General features: G+C 62.3%; 2 protein-coding genes across 4 annotated transcripts in view; one reads left to right on the top strand and one right to left on the bottom strand.

Moving 5' to 3' along the window:
* BCAR1 (BCAR1 scaffold protein, Cas family member) overlaps window positions 1-20,140 on the top strand; it is a 33,516-nt gene extending 13,376 nt beyond the window's left edge. For 2 of the 3 annotated variants that reach the window (XM_040253518.1, XM_040253517.1), the window contains exons 2-7: window positions 7,936-8,484; window positions 12,981-13,142; window positions 13,302-13,418; window positions 14,410-15,507; window positions 16,216-16,305; window positions 19,204-20,140. In XM_040253518.1, coding sequence (XP_040109452.1) covers window positions 7,936-8,484; window positions 12,981-13,142; window positions 13,302-13,418; window positions 14,410-15,507; window positions 16,216-16,305; window positions 19,204-19,716 — 2,529 coding nt within the window. In that variant the 3' untranslated portion in view covers window positions 19,717-20,140. Of the gene's footprint in view, window positions 1-7,564; window positions 7,644-7,935; window positions 8,485-12,980; window positions 13,143-13,301; window positions 13,419-14,409; window positions 15,508-16,215; window positions 16,306-19,203 lie in introns of all 3 variants that reach the window. The other variant, XM_040253516.1, reaches the window with a different exon arrangement.
* An 892-nt stretch (window positions 20,141-21,032) lies between these two features.
* On the bottom strand, window positions 21,033-25,195 carry LOC120872853 (chymotrypsinogen B-like). The gene is made up of 7 exons (XM_040253519.1): window positions 25,126-25,195; window positions 24,018-24,121; window positions 23,852-23,931; window positions 23,372-23,450; window positions 22,831-23,011; window positions 21,707-21,840; window positions 21,033-21,255 (listed from the first exon to the last, which is right to left on the bottom strand). Exons 1-7 carry the CDS (start codon window positions 25,175-25,177, stop codon window positions 21,094-21,096), a joined length of 792 nt encoding a protein of 263 aa, XP_040109453.1. The 5' UTR covers window positions 25,178-25,195; the 3' UTR covers window positions 21,033-21,093.
* Window positions 25,196-25,264: the final 69 nt, after the last annotated feature.

Consider the following 25,264-nt stretch of genomic DNA (forward strand, 5'->3'; position numbering starts at 1 on the left):
TCTCCTGGTGGGGCCCAGCTCATCCATGTGCTCCCCTCACTCGGACTGGGGGGACTGCCAGCTCCGTGGAGTCTCTCTCTGGCTCCCACACTGTGCGTTAGTGGTCCCCACTTGGCCTCCGTCATTCTTTTAGGGGTCTCAGCGCCCGTTTTCTCTCAGCCTGGAGAGCTCTCCGTCCCCCAGGAACCCACGGCTGGCTGGGGCGGCTAGAACCAGCCAGCAGGTGGAAGGGGGTGGGGACAGTGCTTGGCGGGCACTGGGTCATTCTCGGGGAAGACGCTGTCCAACTTCCTCCTCTCTGGGCCCTGAAGGCCCCAAGTACGGAGCTCCAGGATGGTCTCCCTCCAGGGGGCGGGCGGGAGAGCCCCTGACTTGACCTGCTCCCATCTCTGCCTGGGGAGAGGGAGGAAGTACTGGCTGGCGTGGAAGGGGCTCAGGTGGAGGGGCTGGGCCCCATCTCAGACCCCTTTTCCAGCACACACCTGGACGTCAGGGCTTGGGACCTTTTTTGAACTGGAGAACTGTGCTCTTTGTGCCAGTGTGTCTCCCTCCTCCTGCTGAAGCAGGTGGTGCTGCTTTAAAGGCTACTGAGGGTTACCATTTAGGACTGGAAAGGGGGCTTTGAACGCCAAGGTGGGGAAACCAAAGCGTTGTAAGGAACAACGCCTCTGCCGCCCCACCTGGGCTGTGCCTCTGTCTCGGCCCCTCCAGTGGCAAACCTGGGGGGTGGCCGTGGTGGCTTCCCAGGGCCTGATGCCGTCCGTGAAGTTAAGGTCGGCCTGTGCTGGCCTCTGCCAAGAAGCCAAATCCCGAGACTGAACAGGCCAGTCTGTCCCAGCGAGTCTGGGGTCTGGGTCAGTTCCCTGGGCGGGTGGCAGTGGTGCGGGGCTCAGGGCCCGAGGACCACTCCCAGCTGTCAGCAGGTAGGTGGGCTCTGGGACAGAGGGCTCTGCTCTCGTCCCTCCCTGGGGGCTCCTCAGTGCCCAGGGCCAGGCCCGCCTCTCCCCACCATCTGGTGTACTGGAGGCTGCAGGCCGTGTTTGCGGCTGGAGGACTCTCCCTGCCCAGCCGCCAGGGTCCGTGCCCGGGACACCCTGCCCACGGCCTGCTTCCCGCCCAGGACCTGAATGCGGAGGCTTCTGCTCTTGCCACTGTTAACCAAGGCCAGGTCAGGGCACCTGCTGGTCTCAGGGAGCTGCTGGCCATGACTCCCACAGCTGGGTTTCCAGTCTGTGTCTGTGGACCTGTTCTGGCTGCTGGGGTCAGGCCTGGGGCTGGAGACCCACACCCAGCCCCTGCTCTGCGTCCAGGGCTCGGGCGCTGCCCAGTAGGCAGGGAAGGAGGCACGCCTCCCTTGTTCCCCGAGGGTGGCTCTGGCGCAGGGTCTCACCCATGCTTCTCACGCTGAGCACTGAAGACCTGAGCCCAGTCCCTGAACTCTCAGTTGTCCTGGGCGAAACCAAGGCCAGCTGTTCCGGAGTTCCATCTGAGATGAGGGTGTGGGGACCCCTGGAAAGGTGAGGCGCTGCCCTCCTGAACCCCCCAGCCCAGAGCAGAGCAGGAGCTTGTCAGGGCCCTGGGCACGGGGCAGCCCTCCTGGGGGCGTCCCAGGGCACGAGTGAGCTGTGGGTGTGGGCTGCCGTGGGGGCGCACACACGTTTTGGCTGTATCCACTGGCCACAGGGTATCCTTGGGACAAGCAAACAGAATACCCCAGAAATAAACTTGGCCCACATTTGAGACGGCCGTGCATGAAGAGAACCAGTGTTTGCCGAGTGAGTGCCGTGTGTGGGGCTCTGTGCTCGGGGCCTGGGTGTGTGTCAGGGGCAGGGATGGGGGGGTGAGCAAGGCCTATGAACTTTCTGGCCCGGCTTACGTGGACCTGAGCAGTGCCCTGGGGCCTCCTGGCTGCGCTTTGCCACACAGCTCAGGGCTCCTCTGCCACATCCTGCCCGTGACGCTGGCAGATCAGGTAACGGTTGCACGCCTCAGTTTCCCCATCTGTAGGATGGGCGTAGTCCTGGTTTCTTGGGGTGAAGGAGATACTGAGTGTGCAGAAGAGCCGTGTCATCAGATTGTCACTGTGAGCCTGTCAGTCTCTCAGCCGCCAGGTAGCACCACCCCCGAGTCCAGGTTTGGGGACACCTAGAGCACACCCAGGACTCCCCGGGGCAGCAGGTGGCGGGCACACCCATCCGACGGCCACCGATCTCCCGGGCACGTGCCCAGTGGCAACCATGGCCCAGCTGCTCCGTGCCCTGGGCCCGTGGGTCTGGCGCACACAACGAGGGCCATTCTCACACCAGGCCGGCCTGCGGGACAGCCTCTCAGCTCCCCTTGCAACAACCAGGCCGTTGTTCTGGGTGTGCCGATGGCAGGCCGTTGACCAGGGAGTATTGCTTCAGGCTGGGGGTGCCCCTCTGTCCCCTCCCTCTGGGATGAGGCCGTGTCAGGGGGCCGACCTAGCTTCCTCGGGTGGCTCCCAGGGAGGCCAGGGCACCGCCCCCTCCTGCGCCCGGCAGGTCAGCAGTCCCAGGTTCAGCCCTGCTTGTGCGGGGGTCCCCTGCTGAGAGGGCAGGACCCCCTCCCCACCGCCGTCCTGGATGCCCAGGTTGGGGGGCATGAAGTGGGCAGTGATGAGGGGTGTCGATTGGCACTTCAAGGAGGGCGCACCAGGTGGTGGGTGCCCAGGAGAAGACGTGGTAGTCTTCCGCGGGGTGGTGACACCCGAGTGGCATCCTGAAGGAGTAGGATTTAGCGAGGAGCTCCCCAGGTCAGGAGTGAGGGGCCAGAGGCAGTGGCTGCCGTCCGCGTGGTGCCTGGACGAAGGTGGGCCCCTGTGCTGTGCCCTCCCGGGGGCCCGGCTGTGCCCCCCTGGGGCTCATGAAGCCCAGCAGTGATGGAGGCTGGCGGGCCAGGTGCTGTGCCCTCCTGGGGGCCTGGCTGTGCACCCTTGGGGCTTGTGAGGCTGGTGGGCTGGATGCTGTGCACCCCTGGGGCTTGTGAGGCCTGGCGGTGATGGAGGCTGGCGGGCCGGGTGCTGGGTGGACGGGCCCCTCTTCAGCCTGGAGCAAGGACCCGGGCCTGGGCACACGTCCAATGCAGGAGTGCTCCGGAGTGGTGGGTCTTGCCTGTTCTCCCACGGTGTGCCATGCTGGACATGCTTGTGGGCCCTCCCGCGTCCTCCTGAAGCGGCCTGCCAGTCCAGGCCGCGACCCTGGTGCCCCGCCCACCCGCCCCGCGTCACAGCCGTGCCCATGTGCCCTCTGTGCACGCGCCCTTCCCGCACGGTTTCCTGGCGCGTGGTTTTCGCCCTTTGTGAGTCGCCTGAGATGTCCCTCTTAGGGAGGCCCTCAGCCCGGCCTCTCTGAGGTGGCCCCATCACGGCAGTTTTGCGTCCCTCTCTTCGCCCTGTCCTGCAAACCGTGGTGTGTCGTCTTGGTTGAGCTAGGCTTGCACCGCCTTGCTGAGGCTGGCCCAGCACCTGGCCAGGCGAGCCTCTCATTAAACAGAAGCAGCGTCCTGGGAAACCAGGCTCGCCCTCTGAACGCAAGGGGTCTGGGTGCTCAGAGAGGCTGCGGGGCCTGCTTGGGGTCCCCAGCAGTGGGCGGAGGGCAGACCCAGGTGGGTCTTGGTGCTGCTGCTCAGACCGGGGGGGGCGGGGGCGTGAGGAGCAGCTGGAGCGGCTGGGAGGCCCCAGGGTGGTGCCCGGCCAGCTGGCGCGCGGCAGTGCCTGGACCATGGCAAGTCCGCCCCTAGGGCTCGGGGTAGGGCGGGGGGGCACCAGCTGACGCAGGCTGAGGCGCTCCCAGTGCCAGGCGCCTGCTGCCGTGTGCCCGCCCAAGAGGCACTGCGCAGCCCAGCTCGGTCGCCTGCAGGATAGGGCCCGACTGCTCCATGCGCTCACACTGCCTGTGACTGGGCCTCCCTGGGTGCAGCGGCCCAGTAGTTCCCTGGGTGCCCTCCTGGACCCGGGGGAGAACTCTCACCCCGTCCCCCTTTCCTGCTGGCCCTGGCCCCGGGTGGAGCTCTCCCGCGCCTGAGAGGCTAGCACTGCCTTGAAGCCCCTCTGCTGGCCGTCCACCCCCGGCGGCCCTCCTCCGAGGTGGGGGGCGTCTGTGAGGCATGCCCCTGTCTGTACCCGCCCCCTTTGGCTGGAGGGGTTTTCCTGTGACTCACTCTGCTGGCACTTCCTGTGGTCACGGGCAGGGGCTGAGGGGACCCAGCCGAGTAGCTCCATGTTGTGGGGTCACTCACTGAGGGAGGGTGGGCTGGGCGTCCCGCCCCCCGCCAACGGAATCAGAGTGTGCTCCGTCAGGCGGACTGCAGACCATATTTGGGAAACTTGCTCTTCCTGCAGGCAGCCGGGTCTGGGATCCGGGGATCAGCGAGCTCTGGGGCTCCTCCCAGGCCTCTGCCCTCTGACCCACCTCAGCCTGGGCCATCCCATCCTGCCATGGAGCCCAGGAGGTTTGTCAAGACATTTGGGTTTTCAGCCCCCAAACCAAAAAATGCTTATTAAATACTAATTGCAAGTTTCTGAAAAACAGAAGGAAAAAGCATCCTCTCATCATCTCAAACATTATCCTCTCCCCATTTTTCAAGTTCAAGTGACTTTATTGAGGAATCACGTATGCCTCTTGTGTTCATAACTGACCTGGTCTAACAAGCTGCGGACGGTGCCATGTGGGGCCTGAACCCTGGTGCTCCCCTCGGTGCAGGTGGGCCTCCGCTCCACGCCTGGGCTGACCTCCCTGGGCCTTGTCCCCGTGGCTTCCAGCTTCCTGGCCTCCGGCTCTGCAGGGGTGCACTCTCTGCCGACACTCTGAGCCTGGAGTCTGAGCGTGCAGTCCTGGGGCCACCTGCCCAGCCGGCCGCCTTCACACTGTGTCCACCCCCCAGTCCCCAGCGTGCCAGGGCTCAGAGGGGCTCTTTCCGGCCCCCGAGGCCAACGTAGAGGTGGGGGAGACCCCTTCTCTCCTCTCTGCCCACTGATGAATCCAAGGGACAAGACGCAGGCCCCAGTGGACGTGGGTGGTCCCGCCCCGGATCCCACTGCTGAGGCAGGTCCAGAGCAGGCTCTGACTCTTTAGGCCCCAGGAGATGCAGAGGAGGGGCTGGCACCCAGCCAGCCTGGCACAGTCCTGGTCTCAGGCCTGGCCTTCCTCCTGGCAAGGCCTGGGCCTCTGCTGCGCCCCACCGAGCTCTCCGCCACCCCGGAGGCTGCAGTGGCCCCGGCCCTCTCAGCAGGAGCCAGCTTTGCTCCTGCCTGCTCCCTCACCCCTGCCTGCTGCCTCCCCCTGCCCGCTGCCTCCCCCTGCTTGCTGCCTCGCCCCTGCCCACTGCTGCCCTCATGCCCACTGCCTCCCTCATGCCCGCTGCCTTGCCCCTGCCCGCTGCCTCCCCTTGCCCGCTGCCTCCCTCATGCCTGCAGCCTCGCCCCTGCCTGCTGCCTCCCTCATGCCCACTGCCTCGCCCCTGCCCACTGCCTCGCCCTGACTGCTGCCTCCCTCATGCCTGCAGCCTCGCCCCTGCCTGCTGCCTCCCTCATGCCCACTGCCTCGCCCCTGCCCACTGCCTCGCCCTGACTGCTGCCTCCCTCATGCCTGCTGCCTCACCCCTGCCCACGGCCTCACCTCTGCCCACGGCCTCGCCCCCTCATGCCCATGGCCTCGCCCCTGCCTGCTGCCTCCCTCATGCCCGCTGCCTCACCCCTGCCCACTGCCTCCCTCTTGCCCGCTGCCTCGCCCCTGCCCACTGCCTCCCTCATGCCCGTTGCCTCCCTCATGCCTGCTGCCTCCCTCATGCCTGCTGCCTCGCCCCTGCCTGCTGCCTCCCCCTGCCCACTGCCTCACCCCTGCCCACTGCCTCCCCCTTGCCCGCTGCCTCCCCCTGCCTCACCCCTGCCCGCTGCCTCACCCCTGCCTGCTGCCTCGCCCCTACCTGCTGCCTTCCTCCTGCCCACTGCAGCTGGTCTGGCCGTGGCCCTCCTACCGGGCCCCTGGGGCACCTCTGGTCCTCCCCCCGTGCACGCAGCGGGGCCGAGGACTGAAACCAGGCCCTCTTTCCGGTTCTCTGTCTCCAGGGAGGTTCTGGGCCTGTCGGCACGCTGTCTGCCAGGACTGGGGTCCTGTGTGACCCGTGGGGCCTCTGCGTGGAGCATTTTCCCCGCTCTGGGGGGGGGGCTGACTCACAGAGAACAGAGGAGCGCCCCAAGTCAGCGGTTCTGGGGCGGCTGTGAGACCTAAGGGGAATTGCTGCAGTAAAGAGTGGGGCTGGGAGGACGGTGCTGCCCTTCTGCGGCCTTCCTCAGCCTTGCGGGATGCCTTCCCATTTTGCTGTATTTTCCCCATTTATTCCTGATGCCTGGCTCATTCATGTCCCTCCTCCAGAGGCACCCATGCGAATGTAATGTGTCTGGAATCTGTCCTCGGACAAGTGTCTGTGAAAAACACGTAGAGTTGTTCTGTAGGTGCCTGTGACATCTGCATAAAGTGTTCTGGGCCGTAGAGCGCCTGTCTGCAGCCGTAACTCGGGAGGGCATGGCTGGCGTTCCTCACCAGGCCCCGGGCCCTGCCAGAGCTCAGAGCAGAATCAAGAACGTGTCCCGCTTTGCTGGCTGGAGCCCTGGGCGTCCTTTTGGCTGTCTTGGCCAGTCTGCTTTCCCTTTCAGAGAACTCTTTGCATTTTTGGGTTTTCTGTTGGTGTTCTTGCCTTCTCGCTGCTGATGTGTCGGAGCCCCTTCAGGCTCCAGATTTGATCTGCTTGTCATTGGTGGCCTGCCACCCTGTCAGCTTTCTGTGATTCACCCATCCAGCTGAAACCGTTCACGTCAGTGAGCTTGAATCCATCTTTGCTCCTGTTGTTGTTACCTTAGATTTGGTGCTTTTGTGGTCCTTTTTCCTGGGGTTTTGTTTTATAATTTTTTCAGCTCAAAGTCCCAGAGATAGTCTCCACAGTGTTCCTCTGTCACCTCTAAGCTCGTACCTTTCACAGGTGGGTCTTTGTAACGTGAGGCAAGTGTCCAGATGGACCTTTTCTCCCGCGGTGCGTGAGCATGTGGGTTGTGGTCCTGCCCTCGCCGTCGCTACGGGGTTCCCAGTCGTGGTCCGGAGTCATGACCTGTCCTCATGGCAGGAACACAGTGCCTCTTTGCCTTCCATTTTCAGAACCAACCTGCCTATTTGCCGACCTCTATTTCTCCGATTAACTCTAGAAAGATTCTTTGTCTTTGATTGACTTCTTCCCTCCCCCCCAAAATTCTGCTGGCATTTTTATTGCAGTTGTAACATTTTAAGTAAGCTTGGCCCAGTTGGTGCGTTTTCTTTCTCCGAGGTCTCCTGGAGTCTGTGCTTGCTTAACTCTTAGATAACTTGCAGCTTTTGTTATCTGCTGATGTCTTTCCCATGAGGCTGGCCCTTCATGCTTGTTGGGCTCTTTACACAGATGGCGTGAGCTCTGCAGATGATGACTGTTTTGCCCCTGTGTGTTGTCTGGTCTCTCCCTCCTGGCTGATTGCACCGGCGGGGCAGCAGGCAGAGTGTGCATCCTGTTCTCTCTGCAGGACGTGGTGGCCATTACTGTCATGATCGCTGCCTTCCCCAGCCTTGGGTCTAGCCTGTAGCATGACTCGGGAGTATTTGGTTGGTTTTTTTTTTTTCAGTAGCTTGGGTGCCATCCTGGAGTGTGGGTGGAGGCTGCGGTCACGAGGGTTTTGAGGCACTCTGCAGGCGTGTTTGAAGAAGCACCAGCATCAGTGGGGCTGTTCTGCCAGGGGCGGTGGGCACAGAAGCACAGGGATCCTGCCAAACCCTGTGTAGTTCATGCCTCGGTGCCAGAGCCACGTGCCTCCCCAGTCCCGGAGGAGATGGGAGCTGGGCGGGCCGCGGGCGCTCAGTGCCACCTCTGCCCTCACTCCCCATGTCCTCTCCCCAGAACGTGTTGGCCAAAGCCCTCTACGACAACGTGGCCGAGTCCCCGGACGAGCTCTCCTTCCGCAAGGGCGACATCATGACAGTGCTGGAGCGAGACACACAGGGCCTGGGCGGCTGGTGGCTCTGCTCACTCCACGGCCGGCAAGGCATCGTGCCCGGGAACCGCCTCAAGATCTTGGTGGGCATGCACGACAAGAAGCCGGCTGTGCCCGGTCCGCCCCAGCCCAGCCTCCTGGCCCCCGCAGCCCCGTACACGCCCATGGTGCCAGCCGCCTTCCCGCCCCAGCCGGACAGCGTCTACCTGGTGCCCACCCCCAGCAAGACTCAACAAGGCCTCTACCAGGCTCCCGGGCCCAGCCCCCAGTTCCAGTCCCCGCCGGCCAAGCAGACCTCCGCCTTCTCCAAGCAGTTGCCTCATCACCCATTCCCCAGCCCAGCCCCCGACCTCTACCAGGTGCCCCCGGGGCCGGGCAGCCCTGCCCAGGACGTCTACCAGGTGCCGCCCTCCATGGACGCACGGCACTGGGAGGGGACGAAGCCACCAGCCAAGGTAAGGCCTTCTGGGAGATCAGGCGGCCCTTCCGGGGGTGTCTCGCCCAGGCCTGATCGCTGGACGCAGCGGGGCCCGGCCAGTGATCTTTGGGACCACGGGGGTTCCTGTAGCAGCTCCGTGTTTGGTCTGGGGCCACGGTGGGAGGTAAGTGCCGAGTGTTCACCTGTCTGCTGGTGTCAGGGTGAGCTGCCCAGGAGGAGACATGGTGCTGGTCTTGGGCCATGAGGTGTCCTTCAGCTGACAAGTCCCAGTGGGAGGGTGTCCCCGGCAGAGGACACAGCCTCTCTAAGCCTGGCGTGGCAGTTGGAGCTGGCCCAGGAGGCCTGAGAGTAGGCCAGGAGCCTGGGAGCCTGGTACCCTCCTGAGGACAGAGGGTTTGGGGTGGGAGTGACCTGCCCAACTGTGTCCGGGTAGAGCCATTCTGTGCAGAGGGGAGGGCTCAGGGAGCCCAGGAAAGGGGAGTGGAGGCGCTTGACGGGGGTAATTGGAGTACAGAGCACAAGGCCGGAGTGGCCAGGATCCCAGAGGGACGCACTGGCTGGCGGTGATGCTTCTCTGCCCAGCAGCACAGTTGGGGTGAATGGTGCGGGGCTGGCGGGCGCCTCCGAGACCGTCAGAGTCCGCGGCTGCCCCATCTTGCTGCTCTGCCACCTTGCCCGGGGCCCATAGGCCAGGACGGTGGCTGCATGAGCGCCAGCCGGCAGGGCACAGAGGAGGGGCTGGGGGAGGCCCGCCAGCGAGTGCTGGGGCGCCCAGGGGCCCCTCGGTGGTGAGCTCATCCTCCAGGCACCTGACCATCTCCCGGGCCATGGCAGCGAGGTGCAGAAGCTGCAGGGTGACCTGCCCGTGACTCCTGGACTGAGGGGCAGACACTGCCTGCTAGACCGTATGGCTGCCCTGAGAGGGCCTCTCACTTTTGCCCACGGGAGGCGGGAACCCAGCACTCTAGTGGCACCCCAACCTGCCCATGCGCCCCTCACCCCCGGGCTGTCTGCCGTGGAAGGAGCGGGACTGGAGTGCATATCTTGCCCAGAGCTGCCCGTCTGAGGACACTCTCCTCACGGCACTGGGCCTCTGTGCTCTGCTGGCCCGGGGCCGAGATGCCAGCTGGGCAGCAGTCCAGCATGTATGTTGCCCTGGACCTGCCATGGGCAGAGCTTGGCAGCCGGGAGGCCTGGGCGGAGGCCCCTTGTCTCTGCCTGCTCCTTCCTGGACAGGCTGGGGGCTGGGCTGGGGTGGCCCAGACAGGGACTGCTGCAGGGTGGCTTGAGGTGGGGGTGAGGGGGCGGTAACTGCCTAGTGAGCCTGGGGACATGCCAGAGTCACCAGCGCACACCCAAACAGCTCCATTCCACACACTCTCCGGGCAGGCACCCTCCCCGCCTGCCCCCTCCTTTCCAAGCCTCTGCAGGCAGGCCTGTCCTGGCGCAGCTTTGAAGTCAGACACGGTAGAAGCCCCCACCCTGGAGGCGCAGCGAGGCCCCACTGCGGGCTGTGGACGTTTAGCTGTGGGTCCTGTTTCCCTCCCATGCACGTGGCTTGCTCATAGACTGCTCTCTGGGTTCCCCCAGCTGGCGAGCTCCCCCTGCGTGCCCACTGAGGGGGTTGCCCAGAGCCGGTGTCCCCGGGGGCCCCGACCTGGCTGGGGGCCCAGGAAGTAAGGTTCTGTGTCCAGGAACCTCACCGTCCCCTGAGAAGCCTCTCTGCTCCTGGCCTGGGCAGCCTCGATTGCATCTGCTTTTACTTCATAGTCGTGAAAGCTGTGCTTGCTTGTCCCGGGCAGGTGCGTAAAGTCTAAGAACGCCTGGAGAGGAGCTTCCCCAATTGAGAGGGGCTCGCTGGGGGATTTCAGCGTATTTTATCTAGTGAACTACTCGTCTTTCACAGATTGGTACAGACTTTCGCCTTTGAGGTTGTAAATCTGGCATTAGATACCAGAAGCATTTTCTTGGGTCCCTAAGGGTGATTACAACTGCCCCCGGTTTTGCTTGTCACCCCCTCTTTGGGGGACAGGCTCCAAGGGGCTTCTGATGGCGAGTGTCTCTGTAACAAACTGTAAGACTGTAAACATCCTGCAGTGTTCATCTGTGCCCACATTTCAGGCTGTGCTTTCAGAAGCCTGGGAAACTGAGGCCCCTGGTTCTAGGGCTGGAGGTTGGCTGGACTGAGGGGGACTCTCCCTGCAGAGTGTCGGTAGGGCCTTGGGTCCAGGGAATCAGAAGGTGAGTGATGAGGTGGGCGCCCAGGAACAGCGACCTGCCTGCAGCCTGGAGCAGGGCGGCCTGCATGGCTCGGGGCAGGTCAGGGCCACCTCAGAAGTCAGCACCCTTTGGGTCTGGGGCATGGCTTAGGGAGCCGAGGCCCCGGAGGAGGAGGCCAGTCTTGGGGGAGTGCCTCTGGGTCAGAGCTGCAGACACAGCTCAGCCTCCCTCCTCAGGATGGGGGGACCCATGTCAGGTCTAGGCCTCCGTCCTTCGACACCCCAGAACAGAAAGCTGAGGCTCTTAGGTAGGGCTGGGGCCGGAGGTGCCAGACAGGCTGGCCTGGGTCACGTGGGGTGATGCCCATTGCCCAGAACAGGGGCAAGCTGCCCGGCAGTGGTCGGCTGGGACAGAAGACAGCAGGGCGCTTGCCCGGTCTCGGGGTCTTGGGAGCCTTCAGCCTCACTTCTGTCTCCTGATGGCGCCCTGCAGCACCTGCCTGGTCAGTGGTGTGGATGTGTGTCTGGCCGTGGTTGTTGGGTGTGTTTTCTCGGCCTCTGCGTGTCTGTCTCCTGCGCCTTGAGATGTGTGCATGAGGGAGCGTGTGGGCCGTGTGCTGGGCACTGTGTCTCCTACGCCCGGGGGGCCAGGTCTGCTGATGGGGCCTCAGGTGTGGAGCTGGCAGCCTGTGATTAGGGGCTCCTCTCGGGCGTGGGTCTCCCTGACGAGCCCCCCACCCCCACCGCACCGTGGCCGCCTGCTCTGCCCTCTAACAGAGACATCTGTCGGCCAGCATGGCTGCTTCCCGTCCCTGACTCAGCCGCAGGCCCGGTCGGGCCCGCGCCCCCGACCCTCCCATCAGCGCGGACGGAGGCGGTGCTGGTGGGCGCGGAGAAGCTGGGGCGCACCCCTGGTCCCGGGGTCCCGTTGGGCCTCGCCTCGCCTCAGGGCCCCGCCGACCCGCCGTGTCCCGCCAGCCGCCCCCCCTCACCCCCCCGCCCCGGGCCTGCTGCTGGCCGGGTCCAGCGTCTGAAAATAGCCCTGGAGGAGACTCAAGTCTGGGGCTGGAGGGGAGGGACAGGCCTGGGAAGGGCCGCCCGCTCCGCCGCAGACGCGCCGGGGGCGGGGACACCGCGGGTGAGCCCCGCCCGGCCGCGCCTCCGACCAGCAAGGGCCGCGGTGCTCCGGGGGCGCGCGCGCAGGCTGCGGAGCGAGCGCGGGCCCCTGGGGGCGCGGGGTTCTGGGGGCGCAGAGCCCTGGGGATGCAAGCCCGGGGCGCAGGGTTTTGGGGGCACAGGGCTCTGGGGCGTGAGCGCCGGGGCAGGCCTGCCTCCACCCTGCGGTCCCTAGGGACGTGTGTGGGGAGCGCCTGAGTCACCGCGTCCCGGACCTCCGTTTGATTAGGGGACAGAAGGGCGTTTTGTCGAGAGGGGTGAGCTGGGAGCCGTGTGGAGGAGGTGTGCCCCTGCCCGGTCAGCAGATCCGGGGCCCACCAGTCCCGCAGGGCCGGTGCCCCACCGCGGGAGGCTGCCTGCCAGCTGGCCCAGGGAAGGGCACCGGGAGGGGAGACCTCCCCACCGAGGCCCTGTCCTTTTGGGTGCATGGAGGGTGGTCTCTGCAGCCCCGGGGGTGTGGTGCTGTGGGGAGCAGGGGTCCTGGTTCCGGTCTCCATCGTTCCTCACACCCGCACACAACTTGCCAGAACAGCCTCTGTCCTGCTGTTTGCGGTAGAACTGGCTCTGGGCGCTGGGAGTTCTCAGTGGCCCCTTCCCAGGAATCCCCCAGGGGTTGGGGGGATGAGGAGGGCAGAGAGGCCCCAGGCCCTGACCCCCAGGATCCCCTGCAGGCCCCCTCCTCCTCCCGCCTGGCACCACCCCGCCATCGTCTGGAGCCGGAAAGTGTCTGCCGGGCCCTCCGGTGGGGACAGCCCCGCGGGCAGGCCGCCCTGTGGACAGTGCTGCTATGAGGCGCCATCGGCAGGAGCACCCCAGGCAGGGGCAGCCCCCTCCTCAGCCCACGTGTAGGTGCCTCTGGCGCCTTGCGAGTCACTGGGCTGTGGACTCCTCTCCTGTGTCCTGCCACACCAGATGGCTCTCAGCCAACAGTGGGGTCCTTGTAGTCCTCACACGCTGCTTCATTGACGGGAGGCGAGGACTACGGGGAACGTGCACACCCTAGGCTCTGGGGGCCCCTCGCGTGTGTCCTGCTCACGTCAGGCAGTGGCATCTCCCTGAGGGGGTCGTGGAGGCTGGTCTCCAGGGCTGGAGGTGACGGGTGGCTGTCTGCCCGCAGGTGGTAGTGCCCACCCGTGTGGGGCAGGGCTACGTGTTCGAGGCCCCCCCTCCCGAGCAGGACGAGTACGACATCCCGCGCCACCTGCTGGCCCCTGGGCCCCAGGACATCTACGACGTGCCCCCCGTGCGTGGGCTGCTGCCTGGCCAGTGCAGCCAGGAGGTGGGTGTCCAGGCTGGTGGCGGGGTCCTGTCCTCCCCCTGCCCGGGGTGCTGTGCTGTCCAGGCCCGGCCGGGGAGGCCCTGGGGTGCAGCTTGGGGTCCCCCTCCCTGCCCTCAGGTGGCCCTGGCCCCTGCATTACTGCACCTCTCCTGCCCTCAGGTATACGACACACCCCCCATGGCCGTCAAGGGTCCCAACGGCCGGGACCCCTCGCTGGATGTGTACGACGTGCCCCCCAGTGTGGAGAAGGGCCTGCCGCCGGCCAGCCACCACGCGGTGAGCGCAGAGGGGATACTGCAGCTGCACAGGGTGCTGGGTGTGACTGTGTGCGCCCTGCGGCGGGGGCCTGCAGAGCAAGGGGCTCCAGAGACCTGCCTCCAAGACCTCTGTGACGGGGGTGGAAACCAGGCGCCCCTCCGAGCCTCGGCTTCCTCATCAGGGAAGGGGTCCTTCCTCTGCAGGGCGTTCTCCAGGAGGTTCTTGAGAGGGTCACATGGGATAGCAGGGGGACCACAGCATGCACCGTCCGAACCAGGATTCTTCTCAGAGTCGGAGGAGGAGGATGAATGATTAGAAGGGGCCTCGGGCGTGAACCAGGACTGTCCTGGGCAAACCAGGGCATCAGCACCCTGAGTACAACACGCAGGTGGCTCAGCCACCTATTAATATCTGCCGTAAAGAACCCGCCTGCCAATACAGGAGACGTAAAAGGTGCAGGTTGGATACCTGGGTCAGGAAGATCCCCTGGAGGAGGGCATGGCAACCCACTCGAGTATTCTTGCCTGGAGAATCCCAGGGACAGAGGACACTGGAGGGCTGCAGTCCATGGGGTCACAAAGAGTTGGATACGACCGAGAGACAAAGAGTAAAGATAGAGTAGAAAATACCCCCGTGGTGGTGGTACTGATGGTGGGGGTGGTAGTGGTGTGATAGCTGACCTCTCCCTGAGTGTTTGCAGTTATACAGAGAATTAAATCGTGTAGTCCTCACAATAAACCGGTGAGGGCATTCTCTCCTAGGCGAGCGTACAGGCACAGAGGTGCACCCAGCGCCTGAGGTCACACAGCTAGTAAGCGGTGGGGCCGGGATTTTGAGCTCTGGTCTGGCCCCAGAGTCGGGCTCTGAAGCATAACCTGGAGGAAGAAGAATCGCAGCGCTCGAGCGCCGGGCTGTGCGCGCAGATGCCTGGGTCCACCCATAGGTCCGGGGTGGGGGTGGGGCGGAGGGGCAGGTGGACAGGCAGCCGTGACCGCTTCTCGGCCCCCAGGTGTACGATGTCCCTCCCTCGGTGAGCAAGGACATGCCCGACGGCCCCCTGCTGCGTGAGGAGACCTACGACGTGCCCCCCGCCTTCGCCAAGGCCAAGCCCTTCGATCCAACCCGCCACCCGCTGGTCCTAGCCGCGCCCCCTCCGGACTCCCCGCCGGCCGAGGAGGTGTACGACGTGCCGCCCCCGGCCCCCGACCTCTACGACGTGCCCCCAGGCTTGCGGCGGCCCAGCCCCGGTGCCCTCTACGACGTTCCCCGGGAGCGGCTCCTGCCCCCTGAGGCGGCCAGCAGCGGCGCGGCAGACGCTGGTGTGTACTCAGTACCCCCTGCGGCCGAGCGGGAGGCCCCCGCCGATGCCAAGCGCCTGTCGGCCTCGAGCACCGGCAGCACCCGCAGCAGCCAGTCGGCCTCCTCCCTGGAGGCAGCGGTGCCGGGCCGTGAGCCCCTGGAGCTGGAGGTGGCCGTGGAGGCCCTGACCCGCCTGCAGCAGGGCGTGAGTGCCACCGTGGCCCACCTCTTGGACCTGGCAGGCAGCGCAGGCGGGTGCGGGGGCCGGCGCGGGCCCCCCGAGCCTCAGGAGCCTCCAGCCGTGGACCTGCGGGCTGCCGTGGCCGCTGTCCACACAGCAGTCCACGAGCTGCTGGAGTTCGCCCGCAGTGCAGTGGGCAACGCCACGCACACCTCCGACCGCACGCTGCACGCCAAACTGAGCCGGCAGCTGCAGAAGATGGAGGATGTGTACCAGACGCTGGTGGCCCACGGCCAGGCCCTTGACAGCGGCCGGGGAGGCCTGGGGGCCACCCCCGAAGACCTGGACCGCCTGGTGGCCTGCTCGCGGGCGGTGCCCGAGGACGCCAAGCAGCTGGCCTCCTTCCTGCATGGCAACGCCTCGCTGCTCTTCAGACGGACCAAAGCCTCTGTGCCAGGGCCGGAGGGGGGTGGCCACCTGCACCCCAACCCCACCGACAAGGCCAGCAGCATCCAGTCCCGGCCCCTGCCCTCGCCCCCCAAGTTCACTTCCCAGGACTCTCCTGATGGGCAGTACGAGAACAGCGAGGGGGGCTGGATGGAGGACTATGACTACGTGCACCTGCAGGTGGGTGCGCCTGGGCCCTGAGGAGGGCCCCTGATCCCCCCAGAAGGCTCTCATGGCCACAGGTAGACGTGGGTCCCTGCAAGGTCTTGGTGAGTCCCTGTGCCCTCCTCACCTTCCAGGCCAGCTGGGCCCCTGAAGTCCCACGCTCCCTGTCTCAGGCCCTTGGACTCATGTGGCTGCACCATCAGGGGTCCTGCAGTGCCCCCCAGGGATGGCTGCCGGTCACCTGCAAGGGCAGGGCTTGTCTGGCGCCTGCGCCTTGTCCTGTTTGGGGAGGTGAATCCTGAAGTACAAGCAAAAGCAAAGATCCTAGCAGGAGAGGGGGAACAGCGAAGTGACGGACGGTGGGCCCGGCTGGGCCTTTGAATGGAGGCCCGGGTGCCGGCGGTCAGGGGTGGACAGGCAGACCCTGTACCCCAGGGGGCGGCCTGGACGTGATTCCTGCCATGGGGGCAGGGCGGGGCGGCAAGGCCTGACCGCGTGGTTGGGCGCCCGCCCCGTCCTCACCCCGAGCGGCCGCGTGGCGGGTGCGGGTCTGAGGGCTGGAGCTGAAGGAGGCCCAAGGCCCTGCTGCCGAGCCCCGAGCCCCGAGCCCCGAGTCCCGCCCTTACTCCGCTCGTGGCCGCAGCGCCCCCGGTGGCCGGTGGCCTCACTGCACCCCCTGGCCTGGGCGCTGTGGCTCAGCTCCATCCCGTGTCTCCCCTCCAGGGGAAGGAAGAGTTCGAGAAGACCCAGAAAGAGCTGCTGGAGAAGGGCAACATCATGCGGCAGGGAAAGGGCCAGCTGGAGCTGCAGCAGGTGAGGGCGCCCAGGCTCGCAGCCTCTCCTGGCACTGTCGTCTTGAGAGTCTGTTTTGCTAGCTGACCCTCCCTCCGGGGCTCCCCAGACCCTCCCCGCCCTGCTCTCCGGCAAAGCTGTCCCCATGTGTTAGCAGGATTTGTGTAGGTTATTGTCAGTCATTGTGGCAGGTATCTTAGCACACGCAGAGAAGTGTGAAAGCAAAAAACAAGCCACTCACCCTCGGGGGCAGTCGCCATGCTCTGGGGCTGGTTCCTGTTTCTGCTCCGGCCTTGGAAGGGTCCTCCATCCGTGACTTGAGATGTGAATGAAAACAGTTACATCTGCTTTCATCTCAGGACGTTTCTGTGGCATTAAATATTGACCATAAATTGTTTTTAAAGTTAACCTACATCAGTTATAGTTGAATGTTTACTTTGTACCCAGTTTTTCTTACTGTGAAAAACACTGCTGTGTTTATCTGAGGACGTAGAATTTTCCTCATATTTTGGCTTGTTTCCATAGAATAGGAAAGGGATTTTTTTTTTTAGGGAGTTTTATTCTGATTATAGAAATTTTAAAAATTAAAATACAGTCTGGTAAAAAGTCAACATGGAAAATATCACCCAGAAAGTTTCCCTCACTTCCCATTCCTTGAGCATGGGGAAGGGTGGTCTAGGAGAGAGCCCACCAGGTTCACCCTGAGACCAGGGACTTGGAGTGTGGTTTTCAAAGCCACGTTTCCCCAGCTGCAAAGTAGGGGACATAGTTATACCCATCTTGGGGTCAGTGTGAGGATTAAATGAGTAAACAATATATAACACTTAGGAGGTGCTGGGCACACAGAACATGGGCAGTCAAGGTGCAGATGTGAATGACTGACTATGAAGGCAGTCTCCACTGACTTAGGAAATGGACATGCTTTGTCTTCTCTGCCTTCTGCTCTCCTCTTGCAGCATTTATTTAACCAGACTCGTGTTGGTGAACATTTAGTTTGTTCCCAGAGTTACTTTTGTAAATAAATCTGTGCTGACTACAAATCTCTTCACATACCTGGTCAGCCACTTAGATAAATTACTAGAAGCTGAAATAAAAGGAGAGTGTTTCAGAAACTAAAGAACTTCAGTTTCTAAGAGAGGGGCATAGGAACATAAAATGTGTTGACAGGAGTATTTGTTGTTCCATATCCACATCAGTGAAAACTCTGGAGACCCCACCACCACCAAATTACCTACCTATGGAGTGTAGGCTGAATAAAGTGTGGCCATTTGGACAGTAGAATATGATGTAGCTGTTAAGAATCTGTCAAAGATTGAAAAGGACTCATTGGAGATAAAGCTGCAAAAAATGAGCATATTCTCATGCTGGACAAGAGAACCAAGTGAGTTTCACCAAGTAGCCAGCTAATAGGGAAAATCAGGGTTTCAAGTGCTAGGAAGGGTCAATGTCACGCTGGTTTGCTAATTAAATAAAGCCTGAAACCTGAGTCTGTGCAGGGCTGGTCACAGCCACCCAGTCAGAACCAGCTTGGGGTGAGGACTTGTCAGTCCACACTGCTAACACCCAGGCCAGAGCTGCTGCTGGTGGGGATTTTTATCACATGGCTTATGTGTACTCACTAACAGGAAGTGAACAGCCCATTATTGTTGGGTGTTAAAGGTAGGTTATAATATGTGTATATATTTAATATATATTTTAGGCTATATGTATATATTTAATATATGTATATATCAGTTCAGTCACTCAGTTGTGTCCGACTCTTTGCGAACCCATGAATCGCAGCACGCCAGGCCTCCCTGTCCATCACCAACTCCCGGAGTTCACTCAGACTCACATCCATCGAGTCAGTGATGCCATCCAGCCATCTCATCCTCTGTCATCCCCTTCTCCTCCTACCCCAATCCCTGCCAGCATCAGAGTCTTTTCCAATGAGTCAACTCTTAGTACACTATATGTTTCCAGTTTTTATCTTTTCCTGGGGTTGTGGGCAAGGAGGGAGGGCCGTTTGTAGGATCTTAGTTTCCTGACCAGAGATCAAACCTGCACCCACTGCAATGGAAGCACAGTCTTAACCATGGGGCCATCAGGGAAGTCCTCCAATTTTCTAATTCAAGAGGGAAAGGGACCATTTGTGTTTAAAGGAAAACGCCTTTGTAGAATATTCACTAGTTATGGGTGGGAATTTTTTCTGAAATAGGCAAATACTATGACCTTTTGGTTTTTCCTTAACATTTTTATTGTGAGAGATTTAATACATGTATAAAATTGAAGAAAATAACCCCCCAGATAAACTCATTGGAGAAAAGGAGCCCCAGGCTTCCCCAGCCCATCATTCTCAGGGCAGCGACTTGTCTACCACATTGTTGTGAAGGCCTTACATCGTTTCATCTGCAAATACTTCAGTGTATAGTTCTAAAAGGATAATTCACCAGAGTTTTAACAGATTTCAGGGTGCATGTTACTCTAGGTGATAACTCTCTTCTGCTTCGTGTATTTGAATCTTTTCACACTGCATACGTTAAGGAGAATTTTTTTTTTTAACTTTTCATTTTGAAATACTTAGAGATTGATGGGAAGTTGGAAACAAAGTGTCGTGCGCTCCCTTCTCCCAATCCCCCAGGGACGGCGTCTGAGGTGACTGGACAGCAGCATCCAAACCAGGAGACCACGACCCCTCACCCCGCCGCCGCTCAGCCAGCCCCCTCTCTAGCATTTTTGTCTTTTCAAAGATGTGACACACACGGCCTGCCACCTCTTGAGATGAGTGGGAAGGCCATCTGGAGAACGTCTGAGGGCAGGCTGGGCGGGTGGGGCCGGGGAGGCCAGTGCGGGCCTCTGACCGGGGGCCCTCACTCTCCTGCTGGGCTTTGTCCTTTCGCTCCATGGCCTGCTTTTCACTCTGCTGTCCCTCTCTCCCAGCTGAAGCAGTTCGAGCGGCTGGAGCAAGAGGTGTCACGGCCCATAGAGCACGACCTGGCCAGCTGGACGCCAGCTCAGGCTGCGGTGCCGGGACGGCCAGGCGGCCTGGGGCCTTCAGACCGGCAGCTGCTGCTCTTCTACCTGGAGCAGTGCGAGGCCAACCTGACCACGCTGACCAACGCCGTGGACGCCTTCTTCACCGCCGTGGCCACCAACCAGCCACCCAAGATCTTCGTGGCGCACAGCAAGTTCGTCATCCTCAGCGCGCACAAGCTGGTGTTCATCGGGGACACGCTGTCACGGCAGGCCCAGGCGGCTGACGTGCGCAGCCAGGTGACGCACTATAGCAACCTGCTGTGCGAGCTGCTGCGCGGCATCGTGGCGACCACCAAGGCCGCCGCGCTGCAGTACCCGTCGCCCGCCGCCGCCCAGGACATGGTGGACCGGGTCAAGGAGCTGGGCCACAGCACCCAGCAGTTCCGCCGCGTCCTGGGCCAGTTGGCCGCCGCCTGAGTGCCGCCCACGGAGGGGCAAGGGCAGGAGGGCAGGGCGGCACGGCCCAGAGAGCTGCCATGCCATGCGGGGCCAGGCGCCCAGACTGCGCAGGGCAGCGTGTGTATTTATGATGGGCCAGGAGGTGGGGCGGGCCTCCCGGCGGAGCCCCAGCAGAGCCGAGGCCATGAGGGCTAGCGGTCTCTCCCGAGTGCACTGCGGGCCCAGGGGGGCCAGGCTGGGGTCCACAGGCCTCACCACCCACACGGCCTCAGGGGACCCCTTCGGCTGACCAGTGAGGGGGCCACGTCCCCCAACAGGGCAAGCGTGGCTGGGGGTATGTTCTCTGCACCAGGAGAAAACCCTAAGAAACTATTTTTCATTATTGATTTTCCATTCATTTGACTAATAGTCTACATTTAAATAAAATTTAAAATGAAAAGCACCCTCCTGAGGTATCAGAGTCAAGGCAGCCAGGTGGGAAGGCAGGTGTGCCACAGGTGGGCTGCCAGGTTGAGGGGTTTCCAGAGGTTTCAGGCTGAAGCTGTAAAAAAGGTGAAGGGAAAGTAGGTCTCTTCAGAAAACGAAGGCCTGGGGGAGCAGGGCCGGGCCTGGAGAGGAGGCAGGGAGCCGGGGCTACTGGAAGGAGCCTGAAGAGCAGCGTCCGGCGGAGCCCTGTGGCCAGAAAGGCTCAGCGTGTGTGTGGCCAAGGGCACAGCCAGTGCTGAGGTCTGATGGAAATCCACCCTGGTTCCCGGCAGTGGCCGAGGGGAAGGTGGGTGCAGGGGCGGGAGCTGCTCCAGGAGCCAGTGAGCCATGCTGGGGCCCCCACATCTAAAGGCAGAGAGCCCCCCACTGTGGGCACCCCTGGGGGATACAGGACTCCATGCAGAGAAACCCTCTTTCACAGCCCTTGTTCAGAACTTAACCTTAGGAGCTCTTAATTTCAGCTTGTGGAACTTCTCCAGAAGTGTTCCATCTGAATTACACTGAGACTTGGCTTCCAAGTTGGGAGGTAGGGGACCAGTGCCTGCTAAGTTGCTTCAGTCATGTCTGACTTTTTGTGGACTCTACTCCCCGTGGACTGTAGCCCACCAGGCTCCTTTGTCCATGGGATTCTCCAGGCAAGAACACTGGAGTGGGTTGCCGTGCCCTCCTCCCACGAGGGGACCCGCTGTCACCGTGGTGCATGTGAATCTGGGCCTCACTCCCCATCTCCGTGAAGAAGGGCATAGGGCTGGGCGATCTGCCAGCCCTCTCAGCTCTGAACTCCAGAGGGCCCTCAGGAAGGGCAGCCACCCTCCCACCCTTCATCCAGCCCAGTGAAGATGCAGAGGTGAAGATGCAACTAGTTTTATTTGGGGTTTACACAGATGGGAGCTGGTGTGGGGCAGAGGCTCAGTTTGCCTCCAGAACTTCAAGAATCCAGGGAATGAACTTAGTGACCCGGGCATACACGCCAGGTAAGAATGGGCTACACCGGCTGCTGCCCCAGGACACGATGCCCGCCAGGGTCCAGGCTCCGTCCTTCTGGCAGACCAGGGGGCCGCCTGAGTCACCCTGCAGAAGGAGACAGGACTTGTGTCCAAGCCAGAAAGAAGGTGCCAGGGCCCTGCTGTGCCCAGACCTGGCCTAGTCCAGGGGATGCAGACCAAGGGCAAGTGGGGGCCCAGAGGTTGTGCACAGACACTCAGACCTGCTCAGATGGCAGCTCTGCCCCCTACTCCTGGGGGGCCTGGGGTGGGGGCTGATCCTCTCAGCCTCCCCATCACCTGTAAAATGGATGGAAATGTCCATCTTGTGTGGTTGCTATGAAGTTAAGTCCGTCTGGAAGCACCATACTACACCTGGTCAGAGCCAGCTCTCACCAGGGGCCTCTGACAGTGCTGGTCCACGCCTTCACTGGGACACCGGGCAGGGCATGAGGGTAAGGAGGTTGTGGCAGAGGGGACGGCCCTCCTGGCCTGACCAGGGGGGAACCTGTGAGGGCGGGCAGGGTAGCAGGCAGTACCATGCAGGAGGAGATGCCGCTGGCCCCCGCACAGATCATCACGTCAGTGATCTTGCTGCCCCAGAACTCTTTGCAGTCGGCATTAGACAGGATGGGCAGGGTGGCCTGCTGCAGCTTGTCAGGGGTATCGAAGGCTAGAAGGACAGAGGGCATGGGGTCAGGGCCCAGAGAGAGGAGACCAGTGCCTGCCGGAACCCTGCCCTCCCGCGGCGTGGTCCTCCTCCATCATGACAATCGTGGGTGCTGAGCGCCACCTTCCAAGAGTCTGGGAGGCGGTCCCTCTCCAGTTCCACACCAGGCAATGTGTCTGCGCTCCCAGTACAGTTGGTCAAGCAAGTCCTGCCTGCCGGGCCCCTGCGTCCTGGGCCCGCCAGGCCCTGCATGTGGGCGGAGGGGCCATCCCTCCTCCCCAGCCCTCCTCTGCCTGGGGACACCAGGGGGGACCCATGAGGGAGCACCTCCCTGTTCTGCCCTTTCTTGGCTGCTCGCGTTGTGTTAAAGGACCAGCTGGTAGGCTGTGGCCATGGTGGAGGAACTCAGGACAGAGGAAGAGCCTGAGGAGGCTGGAGTCGGGGAGGGAGGGGAGACCTGGGCGCTCAGGCCTGAAGGTGGCCTGGACTGTGGGCTCCCAGCGCAGACTTCAGGGATGCTGGGCACACCCACCCTTCTCACTCTACCTCCATGCAGATTAGAGGGGGTGACACTTAGGTGCTGGAACTTAGGTGTCTCTTTGGAAACTGTTTAGGTATATATTGTTTGTTTTTATTTTTGCTTGATAGGTTTTAATTAAGAGGGTTAAGTGGACTTCCCCAGTGGGTCAGAGGGTAAAGCGTCTGCCTACAATGCAGGGGACCTGGGTTCAATCCCCGGGTCTGGAAGATAATCTCAAGAAGGACATGGTTACCCAGTCCAGTACTCTTGCCTGGAAAATCCCATGGACAGAGGGGCCTGGTGGGCTCCAGTCGAGGGGGTTGCAAAGAGTCGGAGACGACTGAGCAACTTCACTTTAGCTTTCTTTAAGTAAAGAAATGGAAGGTTGATTGTTGCGATTTACGATTGTGCTCAGGACTTAGCTGGAAGCACAAAAGGAGTCTGAGCCCTGAGCAGTCCTCACGGACACTCACCATTGTACCGGGTCTTGCCCCAGCCGGTGACGGTGCACAGGGAGCCCGCGGGGAAGCTGGTGTCGGCGCTGGGCAGGCAGACGGGGGCCACGGCTGTGGAGAGGCGGGCGGGCGCCGCCAGCTTCAGCAGGGCCACGTCGTTGCGCACGGCGCGCAGGTCCCACTGCGGGTGTTCGAAGACCTGCGCAGGACGGCAGGGGCTGGGCAGGCCACGGGGGCGGGGCCACGGGGGGGGGCGCAGGCTTGCGATTGCGGGATGGGGGTGCAAAGGGTGTTGAGGGAACACAGATGGGGCCAAACAGACCAAATGAGGGGAGTGACATGTGACATATTTTGCATTTTTCTACAATGAGCAAAACAACCTTGAGTGTTTGTAATGGAGCTGTGTTTGGGAAGGAGAACAGAAAGTCGGTCTAGAGAGGTGCCGGCGGGGTGAAGCACAGCTGCTGGTCAGGGTCCTCAAATCCACAACACCCCCCCAGCACCCCCCTCCTCCCCGCCCCAGCACTGCCCCGCCACACCGCCCACCCACCATGAGTACCTCAGCGACCCTCAACACCTGGCCGGCCTCCTCGTCGGAGCCCTGGTCGGATACCCCAGCCACCACGAGGTGACCCTTCCTAGAAAGGAAGCCACAGTCAGAGCACAGGCTCACAGCTGCCCCCGCAGAGGCCTGGGCACTGTGCCAGGTGGGCGAGCCCACCCGGGCTGCCCAGTTGTGCGGGGACCCCAGGGCACCCCTGTTCTCCCTGGGCCTCAGTTTCTCCATCTGTACTGTGAAGGCGGAGGCCCAGACCCGCTGTCCTGGACCAAGCTGGGGTCTGGAGGTGGGGGTGCTGGCGGGGGAGATGGGGGGAGCCTTTTCCTGGAGACTGTTCTGCCTGCAGGTGGAGAACAAGAGCAGCCGCCTCCAGCCCCTTGGCACCCCCCCCGTCACCAGCAGCCCCGTACCCACTCCGTGAGCCTGCTTGGGGCTGGGAGGTAAAAGTGGTCCCTTTGAGCAGGTGAAGTGGGGCCTCACCTGACCCCGCAGTGGGCGGCAGTGACCACCCAGTCCTCACTGATGAGGGAGCCCCCGCAGAAGTGGAAGCCGGACCTGGTCTGGGGAGGGGGTGAGAGAAAGTCAGTCTTGCCTCTCCCACCTCAGCCCCCTCTGTCTAACCTGCCCCTCCTCAGCACCCCCTCACCTGCAGGGACACCTGCCAGGGCCAGGAGCCGGGCACGGCATCCTCCCCGTTGACAATTCTGGAGAGGCCGCTCAGCACAGGGTCAATGGAGGGGACTCCGCAACCTGAGGGGCAGAGATGGGGTGGCTGGTCTGTAGATGGTGCCTCAAGGAGTATCAGGGTGCAGACGCAGCTCTTCCAGGCCTCCGCGGCACCCTGGCACCCAGAGCTTTGTCTGCTGCAAGACATTTAGCCCCCTCCCGGCTAGCTGACAACTGCCCTTAGGCACTCTTGTGGACGGTCCCTGAAGTGGAGGGTCTCTGCAGTTGGGGCCCAGGCTCCCCGGCCTGCTGTGTGCCCTGAGGGGAGTGTCCGTCCCCTCTGAGCCCAGGATCCTTTCCCAGAGGCTGGGATGTCCTGTGTGAGTCCTGGGTGCTCTCATGGCCTCTAGGGGGAGCAGCTTTGGGTGAGGGTATTACCTTGTACTTTGGCCACCTGATGCAAAGAACTGACTCATTGGAAAAGACCCTGATGCTGGGAAAGATTGAAGGCAGGAGGAGAAGGAGGCAGCAGAGGATAAGATAGTTGGATGGCATCACGGACTCAATGGACATGAGTTTCAACAAATTCTGGGAGATGGTGAAGGACAGGGAAGCCTGGTGTGCTGCAGCCCATGGGATAGCAGAGTCGGACACGACTTAGCGACTGAACAATTGCCACAGGTGGGATGGCACCAACCCAGGAGTGTGTCCAAACCCAGAGGGTGGAGGGGCCGGGCAAGATGGGTGAGCCTGGGGAACATCCCTGAGGCAGAATTCACATGGCGTGGTGGCAGGTTTGGGGGGTAGAGGAGCCCAGACCACCCCAAGGCTTCTGAGCGAATGGAGGAGACCAGACCAGAAGTCCAAGGGACCTCCAGGTGGCGGGGGGCCCCAGGCCCAGCGGAGGAGTGGGGAGCCAGGGGTAGGTGCCCAAGGAGGGTCAGAGGGGCACCTGGAGGGGTGGGCGGAAAGGGTGGTTCAAGGCATGAGGACTTGAACCCTTGCGTCCCCTGCTTCTGGGGCTTGGGGCCAGGGCGGGGGCGAGGCTTGACCTGGGTCTGCCAGGCCTGCCTGAGCCCTGCACTTACCGAAGCTGCTGCCAAAGAGGAAGAAGCCAAGGACAACCCAGAGAAGGGCCATGGTGTGCGGCTCAGCAGGGGAGATGGGGTCTGCCTGAGGGACCCCCAATATATTGCCCCAGCCCACCAATCGCAGCCTGCCTCGCCA

This window comes from Oryx dammah, unplaced genomic scaffold (assembly GCF_014754425.2).
Source record: "Oryx dammah isolate SB20612 unplaced genomic scaffold, SCBI_Odam_1.1 HiC_scaffold_13, whole genome shotgun sequence".
NCBI lineage: Eukaryota > Metazoa > Chordata > Mammalia > Artiodactyla > Bovidae > Oryx > Oryx dammah.

Excerpts from the sequence above, each read along its gene's own strand:
- LOC120872853 (XM_040253519.1), bottom strand. The coding sequence starts at position 25,177 with ATGGCCCTTCTCTGGGTTGTCCTTGGCTTCTTCCTCTTTGGCAGCAGC. Across the intron at positions 24,122-25,125 it reads CCTCTTTGGCAGCAGCTTCG|GTTGCGGAGTCCCCTCCATT; the intron begins GTAAGTGCAGGG and ends TCTGCCCCTCAG. Across the intron at positions 21,256-21,706 it reads GCGGCATCTCCTCCTGCATG|GGTGACTCAGGCGGCCCCCT; the intron begins GTACTGCCTGCT and ends CTCCTTCTGCAG.